General features: G+C 42.3%; 1 protein-coding gene across 2 annotated transcripts; it reads right to left on the bottom strand.

Moving 5' to 3' along the window:
- Positions 1-6: 6 nt before the first annotated feature.
- Positions 7-24,338, bottom strand: FOXJ2 (forkhead box J2). Of its 2 annotated transcripts, XM_054081575.1 has the most exons (12): positions 23,948-24,337; positions 23,381-23,760; positions 9,362-9,714; positions 8,755-8,829; positions 6,691-6,759; positions 6,182-6,322; positions 5,532-5,730; positions 3,379-3,705; positions 2,888-2,989; positions 2,233-2,433; positions 1,388-1,486; positions 7-802 (listed from the first exon to the last, which is right to left on the bottom strand). In XM_054081575.1, exons 3-12 carry the CDS (start codon positions 9,692-9,694, stop codon positions 714-716), a joined length of 1,635 nt encoding a protein of 544 aa, XP_053937550.1. In that variant the 5' UTR covers positions 9,695-9,714; positions 23,381-23,760; positions 23,948-24,337; the 3' UTR covers positions 7-713. The 2 variants fall into 2 exon arrangements, with proteins under 2 accessions (XP_053937550.1, XP_053937557.1); XM_054081582.1 differs by having other exon boundaries at positions 5,532-5,727; positions 23,381-24,338.
- Between the last annotated feature and the right edge of the window lie 2,373 nt (positions 24,339-26,711).

The following is a 26,711-nucleotide window of genomic DNA, read 5'->3' as shown; positions in this document are numbered from 1 at the left end:
ACTTTCTCCTTTCTCCAAACCTGGGTCTCCCCTCCCAGTTCAGCTCAGCTCTCCCCATCTCAGGGATTGCTCGCTCTTTGTACTTGGGAACTCTACTTTTCTTCCTTTTCTTGCTGGTGCGAGAAAGTTCACAGAGCTAAGATCACCCCTCCCTTTAGCCCCTTGACCTTTACAACATTTAAGAAACAACATAACTACAGGATCCCAGGGTCCACTAGGCTCTCTCGCTCCAGTAGCCAATACAACAGATTCACTGGCCACCTTGAAGGGAAAGAGGGATTGTTAAACGCAAAATGATGGAGGCAGAGAAAGATGCACTCGAGGATTCAGCCTTCCGAGGTCTTTTCATGGCACCAAGGACCCATCTTTCTGCCCTCCACAGGGCACCACGCAACACCAAAGAGTCAATCTAATGCTCTGATGCGTCCGAGGCCACCAGAGGAGGGGGAGGGCTGTGCTCAATTATTGTTAATAATAATAATAACAACAATAATAATAATAAACAAAAGAAGAAAAAGAAGATAAAACAGGACGCAAGGAAGGATTATCTTCGGCAGCATCTTGCGGTGGCTTCTCTGGCAGAGATAGAGAATATATATCTATATACAAGCAAGACAGGGAGGCTGGGGAGGGTGGTGCTGGCACCATTCACCCCATGTCCCCCTCCCCTCCCGCATCCTTCACAAAGGATGGGCTATCAAGTCTGTAACTCGCTAGGTGATCAAGTCCCAGTCGAAATCATCAGGGATTTCTTCATTGGCGCCTGGAGGAGGCCCTGGAGGCCGAGGGACCAGATGATGGGCTGAGCCAAAAAACAGCAAAAAAAAGAAGAGACAGGAAAGAGAACAGTTAGAATAAAAAATGTCACACTTTTCCACAGTGGGCCCTTGGGCAAAAGAAGGCATAAGGCCTTTGGGCCTCCTCCCTTCCAACAGTCTAATAAGCATGCACACTGCTGGCATGAATTCCTCCCTGTCAGACAGCACCTACCAATGTCTGTAGGTGGTCTGCTGTGAAGTTATCCACAGCACCTTCTACAGAGTTTAAGTTTCAGCCTCCTTAACCTTCCTTACAGCTGAGTGCTGACAGAGCACAGAGGACTTCAACAGAAGTTTCTCATGTAAAGTTGCCTTCAAGCAACCAACTGAGCGCGAGTTTGAGCTAGAAAACTATTTACGTGAAGTGAATGAAATCAGGCCACTGAAATCCTAAACCTCGCCAGAGCTATGGCCAAACCCTAATTGAAGGGTGCCTCAGAGACTAGGCTCCCCTCTCTACCCTCGCTACTCTATTTGATTAGTAACTGCTTTGGAAGAAATGCATAAACAGCTTCAAAAACAGTTCTTTCACGTTTATTGGTATAATATGCCCTAATATCATCCCTTACCTGGGCGATTATATCCTGGAGAGTCCTGGGTAGAAATCTGGTACATAGGAGATGGCCCAGAAAAGAGATGGGGAGGCTGGGGCTGACCGTAGGAGTTCACTGTGAAAGGAAAAGAGTGAAGAAAAAACAACCCTGTTACCCTTCTGACCAGCTGTCTTGGCCCTGACTGGGTGGCAGCTCAGCCACAAAGCAACTCACTCAGACCCCACGGGATACTGAGGAGATGTTCAGCTGTTGGCTCCTAACTGCAAGCTAAAGCTTGGTCAAGGATCTTGCTCTTGGAACCAGCAGGAGTTTCTCTATTATTGTAAAAGAAGAAAATTTTCATCCAGAAACACCAGAAGCTGGCTCAATATCATCCTTTCAGTTCAGTAGTAGATGACACACACACAGTTCTATCAAGTCCATTATATCGTCTGTGCTCCCCTTAGAGCACATCCTCCTACTCCTTATCCAGTCAGTACTTCCCCAACATGGGTGCAAGAGCTTTCTTCTTTAATGCTCGTAGAGCTCCTGCCATCTGGAATAGCAATCTCAATACCTTGCCATTCCTTTCTGCTGGTCACCTATAAAAAACATTCACCCCCGTCTCCTTTCATAAGTTCACTTTTTAACTGTATTTCCACCTGGAGAGGCTGCCTCACGTAACAATGGCCTGCCTCCGTCACAGATCTAACACATCCTAATTCTCTAAAGCTAGAGGAAGCCGAGTGGCTACAAACAGCAATGAGAGCCTAGCCCAGAGTTGCTCTGTGTGACATTGCCTGGCAAGGCAACAAGTACTTTACAATATTCACGGAATTGGGCCTTCATTTACATGTCATTTCAGTCTCCCTCCTAATTACCTTGGTTCATGGATTGCTCCTGTTTGCCACTGTTCAGGGCACAAGAATCAGAGATTCGGGGGGGCTGCTGTGGACCAACCAGATGAGGGAGTTGACCAGTTTGGGTAAGGAAGTGATTAAGGGAGTCACAGAGGTTGGCAATATGGTGTTGATCCAGCGTCCAGTTCTTCCGCTCAGCCTGGCGCAGACTCTCCATCAGCTCTGTAGGGGACAAAATACAATTGTCAAAGATAGCACTCGCACTGTGGCCTTTCCTGCCAAGAAGTTCCATTTTCTATCCTGAAATCCTACCTTCTCCCCACAAACTCAACTTCATTGCTTTGAATCTGTCACCAACTCCTGGAGAGCTCCATCATCTAGGATACTGTCTCATTGACTCAGGTAGGGGAGGGAAGAGGAGGAGGGAAAAAATCTCAGTTACCTTTCTGAAACACTTTTATGAATTAATTTCCCCTGCCTTGAATTCCTGCCAGTATTCAAGTAATTCAGGGTCTTTAGAAGAACCCATGAAGAAGGATACCTCATTTTACAAATGGAGCTGAGTCACAGAGAAACCCATAGATTTGATGGGGTAATACTGAAAAAAGATCTGGGCAGAGCACTCGCATTTTCTCAACTGCAGCCCTACTCACCGAGTCACCAGGCCAACACTGACCTGAGAATTGGGAGTGCTCAATGCTAGACCAGTTCAGCCGGTTGACCATCTTGAAGCTTTCCTTCAGGGAATCAATGTTGGAACACCAATCAGGGGGAAATGCTGGAATGAAATGGGGACAAGATTATTCCAATACAGACCACACGTTCCCTCCATCCCTTAATAGAAAATTGGCCTCTCTCCACCAAAGATCGTGATGCTATAGTAGCTAGAAATCTTTTTTGGAAGACCAGGGATGGAGTTTCCTTTCTCCATTTAGTCCCTGACTTTTTCTTCATCCCTAAGCAGAATCCCAAACCCAGTGTGGATATATCCTCCTTTCCTTAAATAAGGAAGAAATTTCCCTCTCAGATATCAATCATAACTGGCTTTCACTCTTACCACACACTATATAGCCGATACTTAGGGAAAGCTCGCTTGTGGAATTTCTGTCTCGGGGCTCCTCACTGCTCCCTTTCCCCCAGCTGTTCTTTCCATTGCCCCCGACTCACCAAAGCCAGCATTGTTGATTGAAGCCTGTGACTGTTGCTGCTGCTGGTGCTGATGTGGCTGCTGCTGCGGGTGGGAGTGCGGGTGATGTTGTTGATGCTGGTGGTAGCCTCCATGCTGCATTGGGGGCGGGTGCATGGACATCACTGGTGGAGGGCCATAACCTTCACCACCCTGCTGCTTTCCCCCTTGGGATGGGCAGCCCTCTGGTGTTGGAGTGTGGAGTGCAGGAGCAGCACTCACTGATGAGGGGCCTTGCTGCTGCTGCTGTTGGTACATGTAGTAGTTGTGATTGGAGGGCTGCATGTCACCAAGGAGAGAAGAGAAACCTGCCAAGTAAAAGAAAGAGGAAGGAGCTTTAAGAACTGCTTGGATCAGATCTCTGCTTCAACTATCCACCTCTAATTTCATGCTGCTCATCCTGCTATTCATGAAGCTTTTGGAGTGCCCCCTACAGGCTCCAGCAACTATCACCTGCACAGTTAGGCGCTCGACGTGCTCCAGATTCTGTTCAAAACACTACAACTAAGTCCCAGCAAGATTGAAACCTCTAGTACAGAGTTAGGCACTTAAATTCTTCCCTGGATTTTTCCTATATTTACCATAGTAACCCATGCTGTCCTGAGATTTCATGCACCTGTTCTTTTCCTAGAAATAACCATTAAGCAAATTTAAACAGCAAAACATTTAGAAAACAGGTAAGGATAAACGTGACTTGCTGTTTCCAAACAGCTGCAGTTCCTGACTTAAAAGTAGCTTGGTCAGAAACCTTCACAATTTTTCTCACACAAATCATTAGAGGTCACACATTCTACTGCTTTTGTACAGAGAGCCCATTGCATGCATTACAGCTCCTTTATTACTTTCTATCCTCTTGTATTTTCAGGCATCCCCTACATACAAGAGTATCAGGTGCTCTCCATTCTTGCCCGCATCAGGAGCTCAGCATATCTCTTCTGTCTGCTTCCCTGGTTCATTTTTCCCCTGCATTGTAAAACCTCTGGGAAAGAGGGCATTGAACACTTATTGTTACTTTGAGTGCCCTTACTTGACCACTCGCAAGCAAGCCTCTAGTTTTTCACTAGATCTAAAACGAACCCTTAGACCATCCTACTACTGTGATGGGCCAAAACAATGAATACTGTCACCCTGACTCAAAAGTTGCCCACAAAATTTCTTTTAAAATTGCAGCTTTTCCTAGACTACCATACAGCTGAAGACTTGTAGGGGAGGAACCAGACTGCTGCTAACAGCAGAGGCACAGCTTGAATAAAGGTTCTTCTCTGCATTTTTTGTATCTTGCTTATTCCACAGCACCGCACACAACAGGCTCCTACTAGGAATCTCGAGTGTCAGCATGATAAAAGCAGCAAAAGTAACAAATTTTTATTTCACTGAAGCTACAAGGTCAGGAGGCTTCTCCTAGAGTAGCAAACTTTGCCTGCACTGTATAATGGCCAACAGCATAGGCAAGAGGCTCATCTAGTAATATATTTCTTCCTACACCAGACTAATATTTAGAAGAGTGCTTAAAAGCAGGAAGAACAACTGGAGATGTTTCTGAGGTGTTTTCCGTAGACATCTCCACCCTACAGCAATTCTGCCCTCTGGTGGCTTTTTCCTCAATCCCAGAAATGGAAGCTATGAATGGAGTTGTGAGGGCTCTCTTCCAATGCTCTCAATCCACAAAGCACAATTCTCCTAGGTGTTGTACAATCCCTAGTTCCAACAGGTTGGAGAAATTATGACTTTCCACCCTCCTTCTGGAGAAACTCCACTGCCTACATGCAACAATCCCCCTCCTCTCATAGTTTTTAGCCGGACAGATTGTGACTACTTCTCCAACATGCTTTTATTCAGGATTTCCTTTCCTTGAGCTTCTGCCATTTTAGTATTTGCTTTTGTATCAACAAAAGGTATTTTTTAAAATCATTATCCTCTTTATCTGGAAAGAATTGCAGAGAGCAATAGATAAGAAATCCGCATGTTGTTTATCTGCTCCTAGCAGTACTAATTACAGTATGCCAAGGAAGATAAGTCTGTTTGCATAGGCACCTAAACAGGGAAAGACCTGAGAGATAAAAGGGATAGATCAGTGGACAAGACTGTGTGGGGAGATACCTGCCCACCCCACATGATGCATGAAGTTACTCACCGTGCTGAGAAGAAGATGATTTCTCCAGCATGGATTTATAGAGATTTCGGAAGGACCAGCTAAGATCTTGGAAGTTGATTTCGGAGTAGGAGAACTTGAAGTCATGGTTGGCACTGTACAGTGGCGGTGGCACATCGGCCCCTTCACGGCCCTGCCCCCCTGCTACAGTAGAGGCAACATCCACAGGTCCTGCACCCTGCTGATGAACACAGAAGTAAGGTCTTTAGAGTCTGCACGAGGCTTTCTAACTTGAGACAGGGATCCGAACACAAGATACAGATAGAACATGCTCCAGTATCCCATGTCATTCAGTTCATCTCCCAAAAGCTCTTCCCAAATACCATTTTCCTTGAGGAAAACCAATCACCATCCTTCCTCTGCAGCACACTGTCTCCAGTCTATCCTTCAGCTATCTAATGCCATTACACCCTTATCCCCATCCAGCCCTCTGTTAAAATTCACTTCCTCCTTATTTTCTATCTGTGCAATTTCAGCTTCTTTCCTTCTTTATTTTTGCCTCTATGTTAGCATTTTCATGATTCCTCCTCTCCTCTCCACTTCGCTTTTCCATTCACGCACTCTGTCTCTGCTTTTCCCCTTTCCCTCCCCCCCTCCACCATAAGGCTTCTATCCTTTTCCCTGCTGCTCACCTGACTGTAGTTGGCAATGGGGGTGGTGCTCTGGAGTGACAGCTGAGGGGTGGCCTCAGGTGGCAAAGAGGCTTCTGTGCTGACTGGAACAGCCCCTCGGGGGCTTTTACTTGCCTCTTGCTCTGGGGAATCTTGCGGTATCTGTGGATGGGGAAGAAAGAAAAGGAAAGGAGCAGAAATCAAGAACATATGGAGAAGTGAAACTGCAGATGGGAAGCCAGCTCCCTTGCTGTAGAAGTTCATGGCTTAGAAAAGATGAGGACTGGGCCTTAGTCACTAGAGAGTCAGAATAAAGGACTTTAAACAAGTTGAACTTTGCTACTGAACAGCAGCAACAAGACTAAATCAGCAGGACATACATGCTAATTCTTTCAGTCCTTGCCTTTGTCTACCCATTTTGTATACCTTGCCCCCAAAATTATACCATGGAATGGTGCTGAAAAGACTCCTTGGAACAAGAAGGGAATTCTCCCTCCTGCTCCATGCTGTCTAGAAAGAATAACACTCACATCATCATCTGGAGGATGCCGCCTCTTGCGTGATATATCTGGACACGTATCTATTGTCCAATAAGAGCCCTGGAAAGAAGACCCATTGGTGAATGCATGATTAAATCAGAGAGCTTCCTGAAGCAGGGGGTTACTGACTTAAGGAATGCAGCATCAACTAAACATTAGGATCACAAGGACCACCTTCCAGAACATCAGAAAACCAGGACCTGGTTGTTGGAGATTCTTCTCTTGCATTGGGTACTATTGAACAATGAGGTACAACGCTACTGGTAGAAGGCAGAATGCTCTACATTTCCATCACTCTGAGACAGGACACCAAGACGAGCAAAGAATTTGTTTTGTTCCAGGCTAGGCCAACACTTTTGGTCCTGCACACCACCCCCTTCAATACCTTCCTCACAGCTTGGATTTGTTATTGACTGATGAGAACCAACTCATCAGTCAGGGTCAGACTGGGCAGAGACATCTAGAAGGATTGCTCCTACTCCATGCTTGTGAGACTCCATTTTAAGTATTGTGCCAATTTAGGGGGTTGCCATTGCAAGAAAGACACTGACATGCTATAATAGAATGCATCCAAAGAAGGGCCACCGTGATGGTCAAGAACAAAACACACCATGTACAAGTAGTTTACACAGAGCAATCTGTTTCGCTTGGACAGAAGAAGGCTAAGAGGATCTAACCAACTGTCTTCAACTGTGTAAGGAGATTATAAAGACAGAATCAAACTCTTCTCCAAAATGCACAGCACAAGAATAACAGGCAACAAACACAAGTTACAGCAAGGGAAATTACAATCAGATATGAAGAAAAATTTCTTCACAATGATGGCGGTGCAGTGCTGGAACAAGTGCCCAGTGTGGTATCTCCATCCTTGGAGATACCCAAAATGCAATGAAGATCTCAACAACCCAATCCAACTGTCCCTGTCTGGGAGTCGAATCAGGGTGCATATTGACCTTCAGAGGTCCCTTTCAACATAAAATAGTCTATAACCGTGTCTGTTGTTTTCTGAATCAATATAAAGAGAACTCTAGAGCACGATTTAGCTCATTTTAACCTTCAAATAAAGTATGAATAATCAGTGACAAGCACAGGACAAGTTTTTCATTACAAACCCAGCCTAACTTGCCAATGAACACCTGCAAACATATGCACTGAAGTCAGTTGGGACTTTCTGGAATAAACCATATAATCGATGGTATTTTTGAGCAGTGACCTTCAAAGATATGTTACTTCCATTTATAGATGCCAAATGAGCACCACTCAGGTCTCTTTAACCTGAAAAAAAAAGGCCTGTGCAAGCGGCTCTTTCTGGTATTTTTAGGATGGGGAGCAGAGACAATCTCTATGGCTTAATACATAGCTTCTTGTTGACCAACATATCCTTCTGTTTGTTTGTTTGTTAACAGTAATAATATCTGCATGTCAAGATGCCAAGTCTTGGTTTTGCTAGCAATTCCCCTTTACAATCTTTATACATTAATAGAGCTTTATTAGCCCTTACGTAGCCAAAAATTCCTCAGTTCTTGAGTTTTACTTATAACAGACTTCTATAGGTTTGAACTATCTGATGGTAACAGCTTTTTTTCCTAACATCAAATGTTTTGCAGGCTAAACAGCTAGTAGTTCTACTCTCACTTCCATTGGTCTTCCCTCCACAAAATCCATGATGTCATGTTATAGCCCGGCCATTCACCAGCAGCCACTATGATCTTTCATAATAGAACAGGCTGGACTAGACCCACATTCTACACATAAAAATCAAGAAGAAATGAAACCCATAAAGTACATGCAACCTAATTTTTTCCTTCTTCCAATATCTTTAAAGTCAACTGAACATCACAGGTAAGAAAAATAATTGCTAAAATCATTAAGGCCCCTTTGCAAGTTCCCTTTAATTGAATGCTTCTGTAGCCAAAGTCCTGCAGTAAATCTTACTACTGCTTCCATTTTTGCCTACGCTTTAGGTTTCAAATTCCAACCATGAGTTACAAAGGGCAACCCTGGCTTATTCCCTGCAGTTTTAAATTGCTTGCCACGATCATGCAGATTTCTTACCTTCCCAGGATCATCTCTTGGACGAGGCACCTTCCGAAAACATTTATTCAGAGAGAGGTTATGACGAATAGAGTTCTGATGAGAGATTAAGAGATACAGGTAAGTGCTATAACATAAATGTATGGCCTTTGAGTATGCCTGGGAGCAGGCAAGGAATATAAAAGGATGGTGCATATTCAAAAGCCAAAGCTCACTACATACACCCACAACAAAGTGGAACAGGAGCCGTGGACAGGACAGGAATGGACCAAGATGAATAATATAGGGCTGAACCACCAATATAGAAGGTGCAATGAAATTAGTATAGCATGATACAGAGGCTGGCAGTGTTGTCTGGTTTGTGAGGAGGGTTTGTTTGGGTTTTTCTCTTGGTTGTTGTTGGTGAATTTTTTTGCAGGCTCCTTCTAAAGGGGCCACTAAATACAAACAAAAAAACTCTCAGAGAAAAATCTGACTTCTGGCTCTGCGTTTTCTCCAGAAAATTTCTCTTTCAATTTGCTTTCACATTTGTATTTTTATTTTGCTCAGCAAGGATATTTTGCACAGAATTAAGAAAATAAGTCTTGTAATCAGACAAAAAGAGTACTTGTTTAAGGCAAGTCCTCACCTTCCAACCAATACCAGCATTTTTGTAGTAGGGAAAGTTGTCACAAATCCAGCGGTAGATCTCACTAAGCGTCATTTTCTTGGCAGGTGATGAGTTGATGGCATATGTGATTAAAGTGGCATAGCTATAACGCGGTTTCCCATCTTGGTGCACTGCAGCTTCATCCTTACTCAGGGTAGCATTGGGATCTGTTGGTGAGCCTGGGGGACACTTTCGGGCAGTCCCTGGAGGCCCTGCTTGTGAGGAACCTCCTAATTTTTCAATAGTAGCCCTTAAAGTAAGCTGTGGGAGCCAGTCTATGGAAGTGAGGCTGCTTTCCAGGTCAGAGGCCATGATGCTGGAAGTAGGAGTATCTGTGAGAAGAAAGAAGCAGGAAGAGAATTCCTGAGATACAAACAAGGTGAATCCTAGGAAGTGAAATATCAATTTGCATTCCTCCTCTGCTTCTCCCTCTACCATAAACACCCGTGTGAAGAATATCCTACTTCATACAGCCTATGCACAGCCAAACAGAGTAATCCAAAAAGGCCTAGACTGTTTCTCTGAGGGGATGTTCCTTGCTCATAGTAGGTGGGAGAGTGCTGATAGTAACATCACTAGGACATTCTTACCCAGAGCATCCCAATTGGTCCCAGGGGAAGAACTAAGATCTATTCAAAGGAAGTGAAGCCTTTTCAGCAGCTGTAGACATTCACTCTGTTACTACATAAGCAAAATAAACTTGAAACCCTTCACCAAGACTACCTATAATCCAGTAGATTTGCTGCGCCAGGTAAGAGGGCAATCAGCTTAAAGGGAATGCTCCTTCATGCCATACACAAACCACATTTTAATTAGATCATCTGGAAAAGTCAGGACTGTGACTATCCTAATTTGGGGGGAAATTAATTTCTCTCTAAGGCATAGCCCTTTTTGCATCAGGTGACATTATAATGAATCCTATTCCTTAGAGGTAGGATTACATAACTCATTTAAAACGCTAAGATCATGCATAATACTATATATAGATAATTACATCTACTGTGTCGAGGTGGACCAGACTATATTAAGCTCATAACGGCTAAGGCTTTGCCTACCATAACACATTTTTCCTAAATATATACATCATTTTATTGAATTAAATCAAATCGTGTTTAACTCACAATATAACAGGCAAGTGCTCTCCCCAAAAGAGAAACATAAAAACTTGCTCAAGGTCACACAACAAATTTGCCACAGGCTGGAAACAGACTCAGGATCTTTCCTCTCATAAATATGAGAGGAAAAATTATATATTTCCCCTCATAAAAATAAAACACCCTTGTCCAACATAGCTAGCACTTGTACTCAGTTTTCTACTTTACCGCTATTTTAATATGAAGAAAATAGTTAGCATCATGAACTTGTATGAACTTGTATACTTAGCACATAAATTTGTCTGCTGTCTTTTGTAGTAGTCAAGGCAGCAGAAAGACCAACATTCTTACTCACAATTGGCTGCATCACTATACTAGCAGCAATCTCTTGAAGTCTGGACCGAGGTATCTGCACTGTTCTGCACTTACTCTTTGCATAAAGAGAACTGTGTCTTGAAAGGCCACAAGTTTTGCACCTTTGATTTTAGAAATTAATCATCTTAGAGGATTAGACACTATCTTTGAGCATGACAGTGCATAGAAAAGGCAAATACACAAGCACACATGCACGTATTTATGTGCACACTCATGTATCAGAATAAACGCATACATGTAACAGAGAACAGACAACATAAACACACTCTTCTTAGGGAAGATTCATCAGCAGTCACCTCTCACCAAGTGCATCACTCAGATAAGTGGATCAGATGAGACAGGGAGACACCCATCTGTATGAATACCAATTATATACTCATTCTAAAAATAGGTATTTGACAATAACACCAGGTGGATGCATAGATCCAGATACAGATGTACCCAACATTTTGACACAGAAGCTCCCTGTTCTTCCCCCATAACCACATGCATTATATTATACCTTGCATTTCTGCACCAAAGTGCTCTCACAGCACAAAAGCACTTCAGAACCTGCATTCCAACACATTTGTATGCACTAAACCTTTCATTTTCATGCATGTGCTCATTACACCTCTTAGGGCTCAAACACCTACACAGTATCCCAATGAAATCCACCCCTCAACTACCACAGGCCTTACGCTCAGAAAACATCTCCTAACTGCACAGCTAAAGGTATCATACTCATATGCACTCACAGACTGAAAAGTAAAATTGCAGTACTACAGTATCTGTAGCAAGTGGAAACATTTTTCTGTCTGTGGAGGAAAGGAAAAGCCCAACTGCTACTAACTTATCTCTCTAATCATTTGCCACATTATAACATACGTTCTACCCAGCTAACTAGCTGATTTGAGCTGCAAAAGGCTTTCCGTTATTCACCCTTCTCCAGTTGCTGTTTACTGAATATATGAATATAGCTCTTTTTGGTTGAACTGATGTAACCTCAAACATTTTCAACTAAAATAAATGAAAAAAAAAGCAGCACCATTCCTCCCTGAATTACACAAAGGTAAAGCAAGAATGTATTTTTATCCAGTGGGGATGGACAGACTGCTAAGGTATCCACCTAAATGAAACAGTGACATTTGCATGGCAACTTCACAGGTACAGTCCTCACTAAAAGCAGCATTCAGCTGGGGAGAAAACAAACATGAACTAAGTAACAGATGAATGCTTAATTTTCTGAGTGTGCCTCATGTAAATTCTAATTTCCACAGTGCAATCAGAGAACAAATTACTGCTGCTTATCATATGCAGGTTAAACCATTAAGAAACATCAGTTGTGCTAACAATACAAATCCAAAGTAAAATAAATACAAATTTCCCAGCTACTCCCCTTCCCCCTGCTTTTTTTAAGACAAGTACAGGAAAATTAGGTTATCAAAGCCTATGGAAGATTAAGATGCCAATCTGAAACACCAGAAATCAAGAAGCAGAAGAAAACACCGCACTTTTCACTGAGCTTTAGATTGGCCCAGGCTAGGTCACAGCATAACATTTGGGATGATTTGCTAAGCAGTAAAATGTCAGATTGATATGAAACATGCCAATTGTCAAACAGACATGCTTTTGCACATTTGTGTAAAATACATTTGTCAGGAAGAAAAGCAAGGTTAGAACGGGGTCACATTACACCTACACTAAGATCTGAATATTTTCATTCCCTAGTTCATAAAAATCTTTGACAAGAAAACAAACCCCCAAAATCTTAAATAAAAAAATTCCATATATACATACACACTAATCACCCTGTACTGAAACAACTACTTTTCAGTAAAATACAGCAGGTCTTTAAGAACATATCCACTTGACAGTAACTTAGGACAGAAAGCAAAGACTGAGACCCACAACCAATCACATAGGAAATTTCAAAGCAGTGGAACAATATTTTTTTCCAAGTTTAAACTTGATCATGTTACTAGATTTATATGCCTGTAACCTGGCAATACAGGATCTTTAATGATCATAAATAGTCAAGCCTTAGGTAAGGTGGCAATTCCAGAACACTCCTCAGTGCAAAAATACTTTGGTGTAATTAGATACAAAATTATTTGATAGAATAGTTACTGTAACAGTAATACTTGCTACAATTTGTGCTGCATGTTTCATTTGCCTGATCCTAACAGTACACCAGCCTGACACTACTTAATGGTACAATAAAACCAAACTGCAGGCAACCAGAGCAGCTGATGATTCTTCCAACTAACTTTCTCTTCCCAGTTTACTGCCTGGCAAATCATCTTTCAAACTCCTCTGATGATCCCACTCAAACAAAGGGGAAAAAAAACCCTGACAAATGACTAACAAACACACTGAACTGAAATCAAGGGTGTTAAAAAAAAATCCTACTGCATTAGCAAGCCAGATTTAACTTTGGAGAAGTAAAAAGAAAGTTGAAGAACAGAATTCACAATCTCCCACTTTACATGGTAAATGGTACCTTCATCTATTTAGCTGACTTTAGTAACTAATGGTAGGCTAGCTAAGTCATAACCACCATCTACAGATGGAAATTGATGGTAGAGTCTTCATTTCTCAAGTACTAACTAGTTCCAGTACAATCCCAAGTCAAGACATGTCAGAGAGACACAAACATGACAGCCAAGCACCAATCAAGAAGTATAATTCAACATATGAGAATCTGTCTGATTCATAAGGAAAATATATTAGTTCTTAAAGAAATCCCTAGCTTTGAAAACTTATTAATAGCACTAATTCATTTGGGACTAGTGCTACTTCACTACAGCCTTCCAGAAAAGCTGTGGCCTTGCTTCAAATATTTGCAACTAGCAAATTGAATGCCAGGCTGGAAAAGCAAGGCCTCCTTCTGTTTATCAGGTTGTACCATCCCTGCTGCTGGACTGAAGGAATCTGTACTTTGCCTGGCTTGCTGTTTTGTAAATGCCTGCTCTCAGCCAGTCAGATCTTATCCAGTATCACTGCTACTTATATATCAGGACTGAAAAAAATGTATGAAATGTGGGGGACAGCACTCCAAGGGTCATACTGAATGCAGTTAATAAACATTTATAGCCTGAAATATTCTCTAAGGCTGAACTCAAAGGCTGGCTCTCAGCCAGTCAGAGTCGGTTATGACTGAAGCAGAGTCATACAATAAATGAAACTACACCGTGCACATCCTACAGAAAACGCATATTCTAGCATAAATCTCTACGTTTACTTTTCTATACTTAATTTCTCTGTTGCTTTACTTGCAACAACTTGCTGCTATTACAATTCAATAAAACACTACTGGCAGAACATTCAAAGGAGACTCAATTTGGGTTTCTCAACATAAAATTTGAGAAGGGAGAAATGCACAACAAACTACCAAGCAGTGAGAGAGATATGAAAACAAGGTCACTTCTGTTTAGATACCTGAAAGAGTCCAGTTATCTAACTAACAATATCCACCTCATACACTCAGTTATACCCATCTTCTAAGGTATTTAATAAACAGAAAAAAAAACTCAAATCCAATAATCTGGTAAAAAAGAACCACGTGACTGCAACTTTTCTGAAACAGAAAAGTGAGTGGCATGTCAATCACAGGAAATTGCCTCAAAAAGTAAGGAAGAACAGTAACACGTAAGAATACTATCACAATCTGTGCCTGTCCATGTCTCAGTGGTCTAACTCCGCATCCCTACCCAAAACTACTTAGCATGCAAGACCGAATGGCTTTGAATGTTTTATGTTATTTTGTGTAAAAGAACACAGGTGACACACACTGTAATTAAGGCACCCTGAGGTGGAAATTTGCTAAAAGTTACAACAAAACACACTAAGATGCCACTGAAAAATCAGTTAAAGGAAGATGAAAATTTATAGACCATGTTTAGCTTAATATAAATCACTGATATATGTAACACCAACTAATCAAATATTTTTGTTGTCTGCTATATAAATACGCCACAAAAATGTGGAGATAAATACTATACAAACATTGCAGAGACCCCTCAGACAGTCTGAAAATACGCATTTGAAGCTAAGATTAGTTTGCGTTTTTGGGGTGCCACATAAGTGAAAGTGGGGAATACCTAACGCCTGTCAAAAGAAAAGAAAGAGCAAATAATACTCAGAATATTACTATGCCTAAAATACTTTTGAAACAGAACCTTCTTTGTAACAAGACTACTACAAGAGATTTATTCTAATAATAACCCAAATGTCCCAGGACAACCCTCCCAATAACATATTTGAAGTGAAAAGCAAATGAAGTACTTCGAAGAAGCACAGTGAAAATACATAACCATAGCAATGTTCCTACAGCATCCCTCTTACCCAAGTACCACACCAAGCAACATTTTACCATTAGAAGCTATAATTCTAAACCTATGCCAAAGCAGGCAAGAGAAATCTTTGCAATTTGCTTTAAGAATATTAACAGAACAATTACTCTTACACTGAGGAAGGTCTCATGTATATTTTGGAATAATTCAAATTTATGAACACATATCTGAAGGGAAATCTTCCCTTAGAAACCATGAAGTTTGCAGCAGAGAAACTGTACCTAAGAGAAGATATTTCCCACAGCCTCGTGGGAGCACACAGGTTGAAGAGAAAGACTTCAGTTTTAGCTGCCTATCAGGATCACATCCAGTAGTAAACCTTCAGTACAGGATACGCAAATGCTGATGTGATACCCAGATTGTCTCTGAAATTAGAGACAATATCAGAAATATATCAACATGAAGAATATCTTGCTCAGAAGATCTTCACATTGTTGTAAAGACACTGAAGTTCTGTAGCTTATGCAAAGAAGAGGAACAAAGTTGGTGAAGGCGCTGGAGCAACTGAGGGAATTGGGGCTGGAGAAAAGGAGGCTGAGGGGAGACCTTATCACTATCTAAAACTACCTGGAAAGGAGGTTGTAACAAGGTGAGTGTTGGTCTCTTCTCCCAAGTAACAACTCATAGGATGAGAGGAAACAGCCTCAAGTTGCATCAGGGGAGGCTTAGATTGGATATTAGGAAAATTTACTTCACAAAAAGGTTTGTCAAGCATTGGAACAGGCTGCCCAGGGAAGTGGTTGAACCTCCATCCCTGGAGGGATTTAAAAGATGCGTAGACGTGGCGCTTAGGGATGTGGGTTAGTGGTGGACTTAATGATCTTAAAGGTCTTTTCCAACCTAAACAATTCTGTGATTCTATAGGTACAGAAATCCAGGTTAAAAGAACGCAATGTGATTTATAAATGAAAACTGTTTTCTTATTACCAGTAGAAAGCAGGTCTATCAGTGAAAAATGACTGTCAAACTTACAGTTTAAGTATAGTAATACTACAAAGCTTCTATGTAAGAGAGCTCCCGGGACTAAATGAATGCCAGCCAGGCATGGTGAAAATGAAAATCTCACTGCAAGTGGTCAGAACCTGTTCACCAAAGGCTGAACCACTGAAAATAGATTAGTCAATATGAGCTCTGCAACAGTTGCTGAAACAAGCTACAACTCATTCCATACCACTTCTGGAAACAGGTATCAATCACTAGCAAGAACCATGTCCTGAATTCATAGAAAATAAGGAAACTGGTATCAAGTTTAGATTAGTTAGATACCACATGGCTAAAATGTATATACAGCAGATGCTCCCAAAATTAAGATTGCCAAAGCACTGCAGAAAAGCCTGTTAAAAGAGGAGCTTGGAAGCAAAGCACAGCTGAAATTGAACTGGAGAATGACCAGAACCAAGTTATACTGTGTGAAGCTCACAAATTAAGTCTCAACCACTGTTTTAACATAATTCCTTTTCACTACTTTGTTAGCTGTTATTTTGAACTAAAATGACCGAACTGTCTTCCAGGACATAAAACACCTGACAATCCCTAGCCAGGCTCACAACTTGGGAAGACTGTAGGTCAAGCAACTAGTAAGGAACTTGCAAGGAACACACACCCACTAGTGGCTTTTTCTGGCTTAAAATACTAGTATTGCTACTTGGCTTTCTGCATCCTACTCATAAAATACTCCATTTTGTGTATCATCCTCAAACTACATCTCTTCTTCGTTTCCTCACAGATACTGAAAGAAACCCCTTTCTTCAACACACATACTTGCCACCTTGCAACTGAGAGTAAATATTATTCTGCTCCAACCGACCTTTCTACTCTTTGCTTCTGATGATCTTTACCTACTTTTGGAATCGTCCTCCTTTACAAAAGAAGTCAAGGAGAGGAGGGTGCACATAATAAGGCAACCTCTGAGTATCAGTTAGACCTTTAGAATAATTTTCAAATATGCAAATAAGCAGCTTACAGTACGTCTGGCCTCTGCTCGCTGGCAATTTTCCTGTACGTATCAAGGTATGAGTCAGCTGAGGAAGAATGTGAAGAGATGCTCAAGCAAGAAACTGAAAAGCACCATGCCACGCTTGTGTTGCTGGCAGAGCAAAGGACACTAAGACACTGGAGAAACACAAATGTGAAGGCCCCTTAGAGTCTGCATAGAGGAAGCTGGAACCTCATGTGGTAGATGATAGCCAAACAGGTTTGTCAAGGAGGAGAAGGCAACACACCAGGAGGACAGCTTCAGTAATTGTGGTTTTCACAACACAAGAAGGTAACACAATTATCAGACACCAGCAAGAACAGCTAGCAGTAACCAAGATGGTAAATGAAGAAAAAAATAAGGCTTACTGAAAGAAACTAAGAAAGATGTGGGAGATTCAGGACATGAAACTGGAAGATGAGCCCCTATCTTCTATGTGCACAGCAAGAAGAGTGCAAGAAAACTTATTTTATAGGCCCAACTGTGAAAAAGCGTGAAACAAAGGGAAATCTCAAAGGAGCTCTCTGGAGTTTCATCTTGGCCTCTGTGGTCCTAAATTTGTAGCAAAGTAACTGAAAAAAAGACGTTAAGGTAGTATGCCAAGCTGCATAATTTAATATCCCTGGCATGAAGGAAGTAAAGCAAAGCAAAGCAAAGAGGATACCAGAGGTGGGTCTTTGCGCCTAACTTTTGAAAAAAAATAAATGGAGAAAGGTAAATATCTTAGTGCAGAAGCTACTGAATGAAGGACTAGAACAGTAGGAGGGAAACCAAGGAAATCCTGCCACAAAAGTCAAAGGAGGACAAGATTTCAAGACTGGGCACGATCAAGTGTCAAAAACAGCAGGGAAGCCAAGAAGGATGAAGATGGAATAGAGACCCTGAGACCTGGCCAAGAAAAGGTCACTAGAGATCTTAGGAGAAGCTTGAAGGGAGTCAGAAAATCTACACATAAGTCAACTTATAAAGCAGTTCTAGGCTGCAGACATGGTACAGGATCTTTCAGTTTTGGGAGTCACAGGTCCTTCCACAAAACAAAAATTCATTAGGGCATCACGCTTTCACCATTTCTTAATGCCACAAAGAGCAGCATGTAGAGGTGTTGAGTTCAATATCACATTGTAATTACAGTAATCATCAGCAAAAACAGCCAGCCTTTATAAAGTGTTTTTCATCCTTACACTTTCAATCCCTTACAAGGGATTAACAACCTATTTCAGAAAAAATGGGAAGCCACTCATGGAGAAGCATGCAGCACAAGGTCAGCCAGCAAAGGAGCAGCAGAACCATGCGGGAAACACACGTCTTGTAAATCCCAGACCAGTTCTCTACATTGAAATTTGTCTGTTTCGTTCAGGGAGAGATAAAGGAAAATTCAGAGGTAACTATTTTAGCTGCTTGTTTATTTTGCTTCACAAGTTCCTGATGCATTGTTTTGTGTTTACTTAACAATAGTTTTTTGGGGGAAAACTGAGAATTCAGAAACTTTGCTCCTTTAATTTGTGACCACAAAAAGTTCAGTTTCCTTCCCAATTATTCAGATTTGAACTTTTAACAGTAATTACATATTTCAGCTATAATCAGCCACAGTCTTTATACAGCAGAGAGCATAAACAAAATTTGAATTGCTAAGTATAAAAAACAAAAAAGCAAAATTTTTTTCCTCGAGGTATAAAAGCTCTCAGTCGTCATCTCCCCCTTCTCCCTCACTACTCAGTCTCTCTTATACATAAAAAAAGGCCAAAAAACAACACATGTTCCCTTATTTCTTGACTTCACATCAAGTAAACTGTCTAGCTTGGAAAGATGAGGAATGAGTTACTGGGCCTTGAACAAATTCTTCACCCCTGTTCTCAAAACCAAGATCTTAAAGAGCTGGAAGGAAATGGAGAACATAAGGGCTTTTCATTTTAACCAACTCAAATCTAGCTATTCCTGAGAAAGGGAAGGGGGCAGGGGAGAAGGGAGGGTGGGAGAATGAATGAGTCATTTGGATTATGGAGACAAAAATGCCATTCCCCAGGCTAACAGAACTAGATGGATGTTTTCAGAGGAACAAAATTCTATTTATTATACACCGGTAAAACAGGAAAGGTTCCTTGACATAACCTCAGGAAAAAAAAATGCTGTGTATCCATAAGCATATAATCTAATGAAAGCCAAACCAAGAGCAGGCCAAAATACAGGTGGGGAAATAAGAGCAGGCCTTGTGAGATGTAGTAAGAAAGTACTCACTAGTAAAGAATCCTAGAGAGGAGATGAGGGATGCTTGCTTGATGAAGAGAGAAGCAGCATTTTAGGCTTACCAGACCACAGGACAGCATGGAAAATGAGATGCAAAGAGCAGTACAGAAAGAACTGGGAGGAGGAGTGGGGTGTAGGAGGAAATGAGCATAAAGAAGTAGGTGGGGTGGAAACATGCTGGGCCTTAAAAGTGCAGGAGAGGAACCTGACTGTGAGTCGATGCTAGGAAGCCCAGGATGAGATTCAGGAAAGGGTTCATAAAGGGTCAGGAACTAGCAGAATCTTTGTGCCATCTACCTTTACACCGACTTCAAGGTTTATAATAGGATTGGGTAGAGGAAGGGGCAGGTCAAAAACGGAAGGATAAAATGACAGTCTAGTCCAAATCCTGGAAAAGCACCACAGGACACAACTGTAAATCAGTCCTAAAACTCTGTTGTGAGGTGTCAGAATTTTGAAACATTCCCACTATTTTTCAATTTCATTTCAAACTTAAAATGAAAACGTGCAATTAATCATGAGAACACACTGCAGCATGCTTGCTCTCTCTCATTAACACACACACACACAAACTGCCTTTAAAAGAGAAGATGCGAGTACAGGCCAGAAATTTGTTACAGATTTTTAAGGTCATCACACATCCCTTTGAAGGGTGCCCTTTGAATGGTAAAGGAAACAAAACCAGAATAAATAGCAAAAGGCAATACAGACTCCTACCAAGACAATAAATATTTGGAGGCTGGACACATCTACTGGATATTCTTGCTAAAACAACACAATGTGCAACAGCCAGCAATACAGAGATTTAAATGCTTTCCTTTAGGCTTCAGAGTTAACACAACTGGAGAATTCAAACATTTTGGAGATACCATTTTAGGTTGTTCATTCATCAGAGCACTACTCGTATTTTCAAAATTGTCTTCCAGACTGAAAATGCTAAATTTAATATTTTTCAAAGTTTTAACTCTGAAGCATCTCTCATCAACAGAGTCGGCAAATGGATGGACCACTATGAAACACAGACGGGTCTGTGTGAAAGTCACTGGTTACAATTCTACCCAGTTGGGAGAATTGTTTGTGAGAAGTAAATGGAAAAAAAGAGTCCAAAAGTACTTCATCTTTTAATTGCTAATGATCAAGATATAATTCCTGTCTGACAGCTGCATAAAATGAGATAAACATCTCAGTCCTGGTCTTGAGGAACAGCTGTCTATATCACAGCAGCCATCTCCTTTCTGACTCTTGAAGGGCCAAAGATCCAAACTGTGATGCAGATTGAGTCTCCCACTACGTGACGGTTAGCTGAAGTTTAGGGGAGGAGGTAGTAAGCAAAGATACCTGTATCTCTTGGGCAAAAAAAAAAAATCTTCTCCACAGACACCAGCATCCAGCTGCATTTTTATAGAAAAAAAAGAAGTACTACAGTAGTCACAACCCTGTCTTGGACTGGGAAATTATATCCAAACTTCTCAAAGTGCTTACCGTATTTCATTCCAACTTTTCCTACCCCTTACTCAATCCCAGAAATTTGCCTACAGATCCAGATTTCAAGATAAAACCCCAAAACAGAACACAAACATCAATATAACCTTATGATCATTCAGTAAGGTAATCCTTTCCCTGGTAACTCTCTAGACCTTCTCATTTCGCATTACTCAAGGGCCTGAACTGACAAATGCATTCACACAGTTCTCAGATGGAAGCAGAGCGCATATAGGAGAGGATCAGACTGCTTCAACTTTAAAAGCCAACTTTTGGAAGCATGGACATCCAAATGTGAATTTACGAACCCATACATGCATAACCAAGTATCTCTCTACTCAAATGCTGAAGACTCCATTGCTTTGTTGAAGTCAGCTCTACATTTCTGGGCACACACAAGAATTAGGCTATTTACTTGGGTATCCAAATGTGTGTTTTAAAGTTTAATTTTAGGTGTTCAGGTTTAACATCCTTAATGCGAAGACATAATACAATGTAAAGACATAGCACTTTCATTTAAATGTGTCTATAAAGTACCTTGCACTTTTATCAGGATTAATACTACTCTCCCTTTTTTCTTTCATAGATACTTAAAAATAAAAATAAATGGTGCAGAACAGCTGCAGTATTCCACCTAAGAGGAAGCTGCATTTCAGCCTGTGATAACCATCTGGTGTAAATGCCACAATCACACTGAAAAGCTATGTCCTATAAAAATCCCTTCCTTAAATTTATCAGTATGTCCTAGCTTTTGCATAGTCATGTTTTAGACTATGAGATGTCCAGAGTAGAGACTGTCTTAACTTTGTGTGTCCAAGTCAGCACTGAATGGTCTGTCAGCAAGCAACAAATAAATAACAATTACTGTACAGCACACTACTTTCAGCTTTGTATGTCTGTCATGAATATTTAAAGCTCAGTCAGTTAAATACAAAATCTTAATCTTTATCATTAATGATGAAGAAAAAACCTGTTTCAAATACAGAAAGATAACTGTTGTGAGAGAATAGAATTTTGTAAGGCTGGTACATAGATTCTGTAAAGTGCCCTGGCATCCATCAGAGCCAAAAACACTTGAAAAAATGTCAAGTCACTATTGTGACAAAGGGGGCAGCATGAGGCAAATTAACCACAAGAGCATGAAAACTCAGTTATCCTCTTGAATGTGCAAAGGCCACAGGGTTTCAGATATCTCCTCCCTTGTGCTAGATAACACAGCTGCACTCAAAACAGGCTGATTGCATAACTACAGGGCAACAGGTAGGAGGGTATCAGTACCCCAGAAAATATGTATGCTTCATGGTTCAGCCTTCCCTTAGGAAGGGGCACCTTCTGAAGCTACGGGTAGCTGTCAAAATTCCCTGCCAAAATGGGGAATTACATTGGATGGATATGGCATCTTTTGTCAGGTCATGCTAGGAAATTAAAGCAAGGAGCTCCTTCTTCAGGGACTCCCTGTTAACTACTGTACTCCCAAATGGATTCCGGAAGCGTTCCTGTCCTGGTCAACGGCCCTTTTATGTTAGATTTCCTCACTGCCATCTCACTGAAAAACAGAAACAGGAATATCTCAGGTGAGACATCCTTAGGCATGATTCTTCTACCACAGGAATTTGCTTTGGCGTCATTTGAGATGAAGTCTCCCTCGGACTTCATTTCTCAGGAAATCACTATGATAGTGTCAGAATACTCATTTGTGACTGGAGATTAACCGGCTCGTTTACAAAAATCAGCTCACCACAGCAATAGCATTAGAATTCACATTTGTAGCCCACAAACACAGCATAAAACACAGATGAAGACTAGTGGCAATGGTAGGGCTCCTTTTGGCTGTCAGAGCAGGCTATACAGCACTGTCACGATTTTCATTCCCAGGCCACTGAGCAACACAAAACCCACTCTCAAGGGCACTCTTTCCAGAATTCATCCCACAGCTCTTAGCTAGATTAGGAAGCACATTTTGAAGTAATAGCACTGGGATCTGCACGTTCAGCTCCCAAGCACAGCAAGGTCTGCAACACACAACTATTTTATTCCCACATAAAACCCACACAGTAGGATCCACAGAGAACAACTGACACTTCAACCCCATGGGTACATCCTTGGACACTAGCACTACAAATCACTGCGTCTGTCTGACCCCCAAATTACAGAAATTAATTTCACACCAGTGCTAATAAAGGGTGAGCCCAGGATGCATACACCAGTGAAAGTAAAAGAGAAAAGGCAGAGAGGATTCTTAAAATTACATAGGACTAAAGTCTCCCACGAGCTACATAGTGAGGGAAAGAATCAGGTCAATTCCATATAGCACATGAGAGCTAAATGAGAGAGATGAAGAAAAAGAAGTCTGGGAAGAGGTTCAGAAATAGAAAAAGCAAAAAAAAAGATTAAAAGGAAAGCAAATACAGTGAGGGAAGAGACATGGAAAACAAGGACAGAAGGCAAAAGAGGACAGCCAGGAACAGAGAGATGAAATAATGTAGTCACTCACTCTGTCTGGAAGATTTTCTGAAGCAAGGTGGATTATCTTCAGTGCTGGTTTGAGGGGTACTGTCCTTCACATTCCTCCTCTGAGATTCATCCTCAGAGCACTGTGGTCAGCTATTCCAAGAGCTTCTTCAAAAATATTTTGAGGGCGAAGGGATTGTGAATGAAATCAGGACCTTCAACACTAAAACAATCTGCCTGGGATTGTCAGTCCCCTAAAAGTGCTGGTTTTATCCCAGGATGAAGATCCTCTCTCCCTTTTGGCAGCTGACTACTAAACGGGTGTTCCGATTATCAGATTATTTCAGAGATCAATTTCCCCAATCTCCTTATCTGTATATCGCTCTTCTCTTTCCCTCACCGTAAGGGTGGGCAAATCTTTCTCTGAAAAAAAAAAAAATCTTGCTGTCTCTCTGGATATTATCCGCAAAATCTGGGTTTTTTTTTTCTTTCCCCGTGACTGGGAGGAGCGTCTTCTCGCAAAAGATACTTGGAAGAAAACCCTCTTGGGATTAAGGGACGAGAGATCCTTCTGGGTATGAAGGAGGATAAGGCCAATACTGGAAATTACCTTTATTTCCCGAGGCTAACAGCGACTGGAAAAGGGAAGAATTCCTAAATCTGTCCCTGCTTCCCCTCCCTCACTTTGCTCTTTCCGCTGCCTGCGAGGAGAGGTTAATAATTAGAATCACTCGGCGAGTGCCCAGAGCCCCCGCCTGTCGCTGCCCCCCGGCCGGGGCTGCCCTGCCAGCGAGGGCAGCGCGGGCGGCCGGGGTTATCCTCGGAACCCTGGTGCCGCGGGTAGCTGGATGCGGCGGGTCGGGGGGGGGGCGGCCGGGCCGGGCCGGGCCGGGCCTCTCCCCGCGCCGCCGCCTCCCCTCGACCGCGTCCCGGGGCCGCTCCGGCGCGCGCTGTGTCCGCAGGCCCCGCCGCTCCGGGCTGCGGCTGCACTGCAGGCCCCAGCCCCGCCCCGCCCGCGCGCGCCCCCACCCCCGCGCGCGTCCCCGCCCCCGCGCCTTAAGGAGGCGCCGCCGGGAGCGTCTCCGCGGCTCGGGGGGCGTTGCCTCCCCGGCGCGTCACTGGCGGCCAAGCGCGCGCGGGGCGCCCGCCGCTTTCACCCTAAGCGCCGGGAGGCTGTTGTGAGGATGGGATGTTATACAGCGTTAAAGAGGACTGGGCGGTGAAGTGGATTAAATAGTTCAAATATTCTTAAATATGTGTGTGAGGAATCCAGCTTGGGATCCCCCTGCACCTGAGGCCAGCGCCGTAGGCAGGCCAGATCTCTACGCGAACCTGAGAAGCGATGATGGAACAGCCTGCCTTGGGGCCCCCTCCCCAGTTATCAGAAGCACACACCACACTCCCTTATTTGATAACCTCTTTTTTCTGAGGGCACTTTCACCTTTGCATCCCTCCAGCAGTAACAGTAGTGCAAAGCCTGGAATAGAGGATAGGACGCGCGGTGGGAGCAAATGGCATTTTCTAAGTAAGTGTAAGTGCTCTTTTTTCACCTGGAAATTGTAATGCAGAAGTTGTTCTGATGGCAGAAGGGTGTTGTAAGTCTTGCTGTTTTTGCAGGGCCTAGTTAGCATTGCACCTGCAATGACTCTTTGCATTCCTTCAACAGGTCAAAAACTGCCCAAGCGTCCTGCCTTTGTTTCAAGAAGTCACAAGGAGGAACACTCCACCTCCATCCTCTCAGGATGCCATGTGTCCTCCCACACCTAACCTTTCTTCTGCTCCCATGCCAGCAGCTCTTCTTGTGCTACTATCAAGGAGAGTTTCTTGCCTCTTTTCCATATTATTAACATTATCTCACTACAGATCCCATTACAGTATTCCTCATCATTACCAAGGACCAAAATCTTTCCCTCCCACCTTCACAGGCCACAGCAGAGCTCCATCCTATTCTGCTTTTTCTCCTAGGCTCGTTCCAGTTCTGGGTGCTCATCTTAGCTCCAGTTCCCTTGGCCTTCTGCCTCTCCTTGGACTTCTCCTTGGGCTAGGTAGTCTTTGGGTCTCCTTGCTATGCACACACCAAGTTCTCCAGTTCCCCTCTAGCTAGGATTTGTGTCTATACTGTGCCCAGGCTCCTCTTAACTCTATTGAGAGACAAGACAGAAGTATCTTTGTGCTGGGAGGCACAGGCAGATGGGTGGTATCTTTGAGTTGTTTGATCTACAGCCAGTTGCAGAGGTGTTAGAAAACTGCGGTTGGAATTGACACGCGCCAGGCATCACATCCAGTGTGTTCCCCATTTAATTTTCCTTTTGGTTTCAGGATCCTTTCCCACAAATGAATGTCTGAAATATTCTCTGCTTGAGAATATTCACTAGTTGAATAAATGCAAAAATGCCAACCAACACAGAAAAAAAAAAAAGCCTTAGAGAGGCAGACCAAAGAACTGGTGTTGCACAAACATAGAAGGGTGACATAGATTGTGACCGTATTATCATATTTCTCATTCAGAATACAAAAACTCATCCCAAAGCCTTTGCAAGCTAAGTAGAAGATAGGGGACAACAGATGGAGACGGGGCTGGGGGGGGAAGCAAACTAATCACCACTTAACTTACTTTTACATTACATTCAATTCATTTTATCCTCTGTTTTTTTCAAGATGCCACGGTTTGGTACATGACTGAGTTGTTAGTATTTGTCTAGGGAAAGCTATAAATTTTGACAGATGGGTAGCGGGCAGTTTGGGCTTCTGGTATCCAGGAAGGTGTAGGAGGTGGCTTTGTTTTTTGGCAGTTAGGACTGGTGTTCGTGAGGAATTCTCTTCCATATCCTGCCTGCAGGAGTGTTGCTTCCAATTGTAACTAGCAATAAACAGGCACCTCAACTATCCAATGTAACATACAGGTATTCTGGCATACCCTTGGAGGTGCTCAAAAACTATGTAGACATGGCTCTTTGGGACATGGTTTAGCACAGACAGTGGCATTGGGCTCATGATTGGACTGGATGATTTTAAAGAGTTTTCTTACATCTTTAACGATTCTACAGTTCTCCATTTTTCTCCCTGAGCAGGGTTTGGTGCTTAGTTTGTTTTTTGGTTGCTTTTTTTTTTTTTCTTCTTTTTTCCTAAAACCTCTTCTAATCCAAGAAAATCTTTTTATATGTTTGTGTGTAAATACATAAAAATTCACTTCAGTTAACTGCGTTATATTCCCTGCATAATTTCTCAGAGGATTACATGGGAATGATGTATCTGTCCGCTTTTCAGAGCAGCTCCACATAATGACGTGCCTTCCAAAACACTAAAACAGGTGATTTAAAACTAGGTTATTTCAATACGCGTTTAGGATCTCGACTACACAAAAGCCTGTGGGA

This window comes from Cuculus canorus, chromosome 1 (genome assembly GCF_017976375.1).
Source record: "Cuculus canorus isolate bCucCan1 chromosome 1, bCucCan1.pri, whole genome shotgun sequence".
Classification (NCBI taxonomy): domain Eukaryota; kingdom Metazoa; phylum Chordata; class Aves; order Cuculiformes; family Cuculidae; genus Cuculus; species Cuculus canorus.
This window is presented reverse-complemented; position numbering and strand designations above follow the sequence as displayed.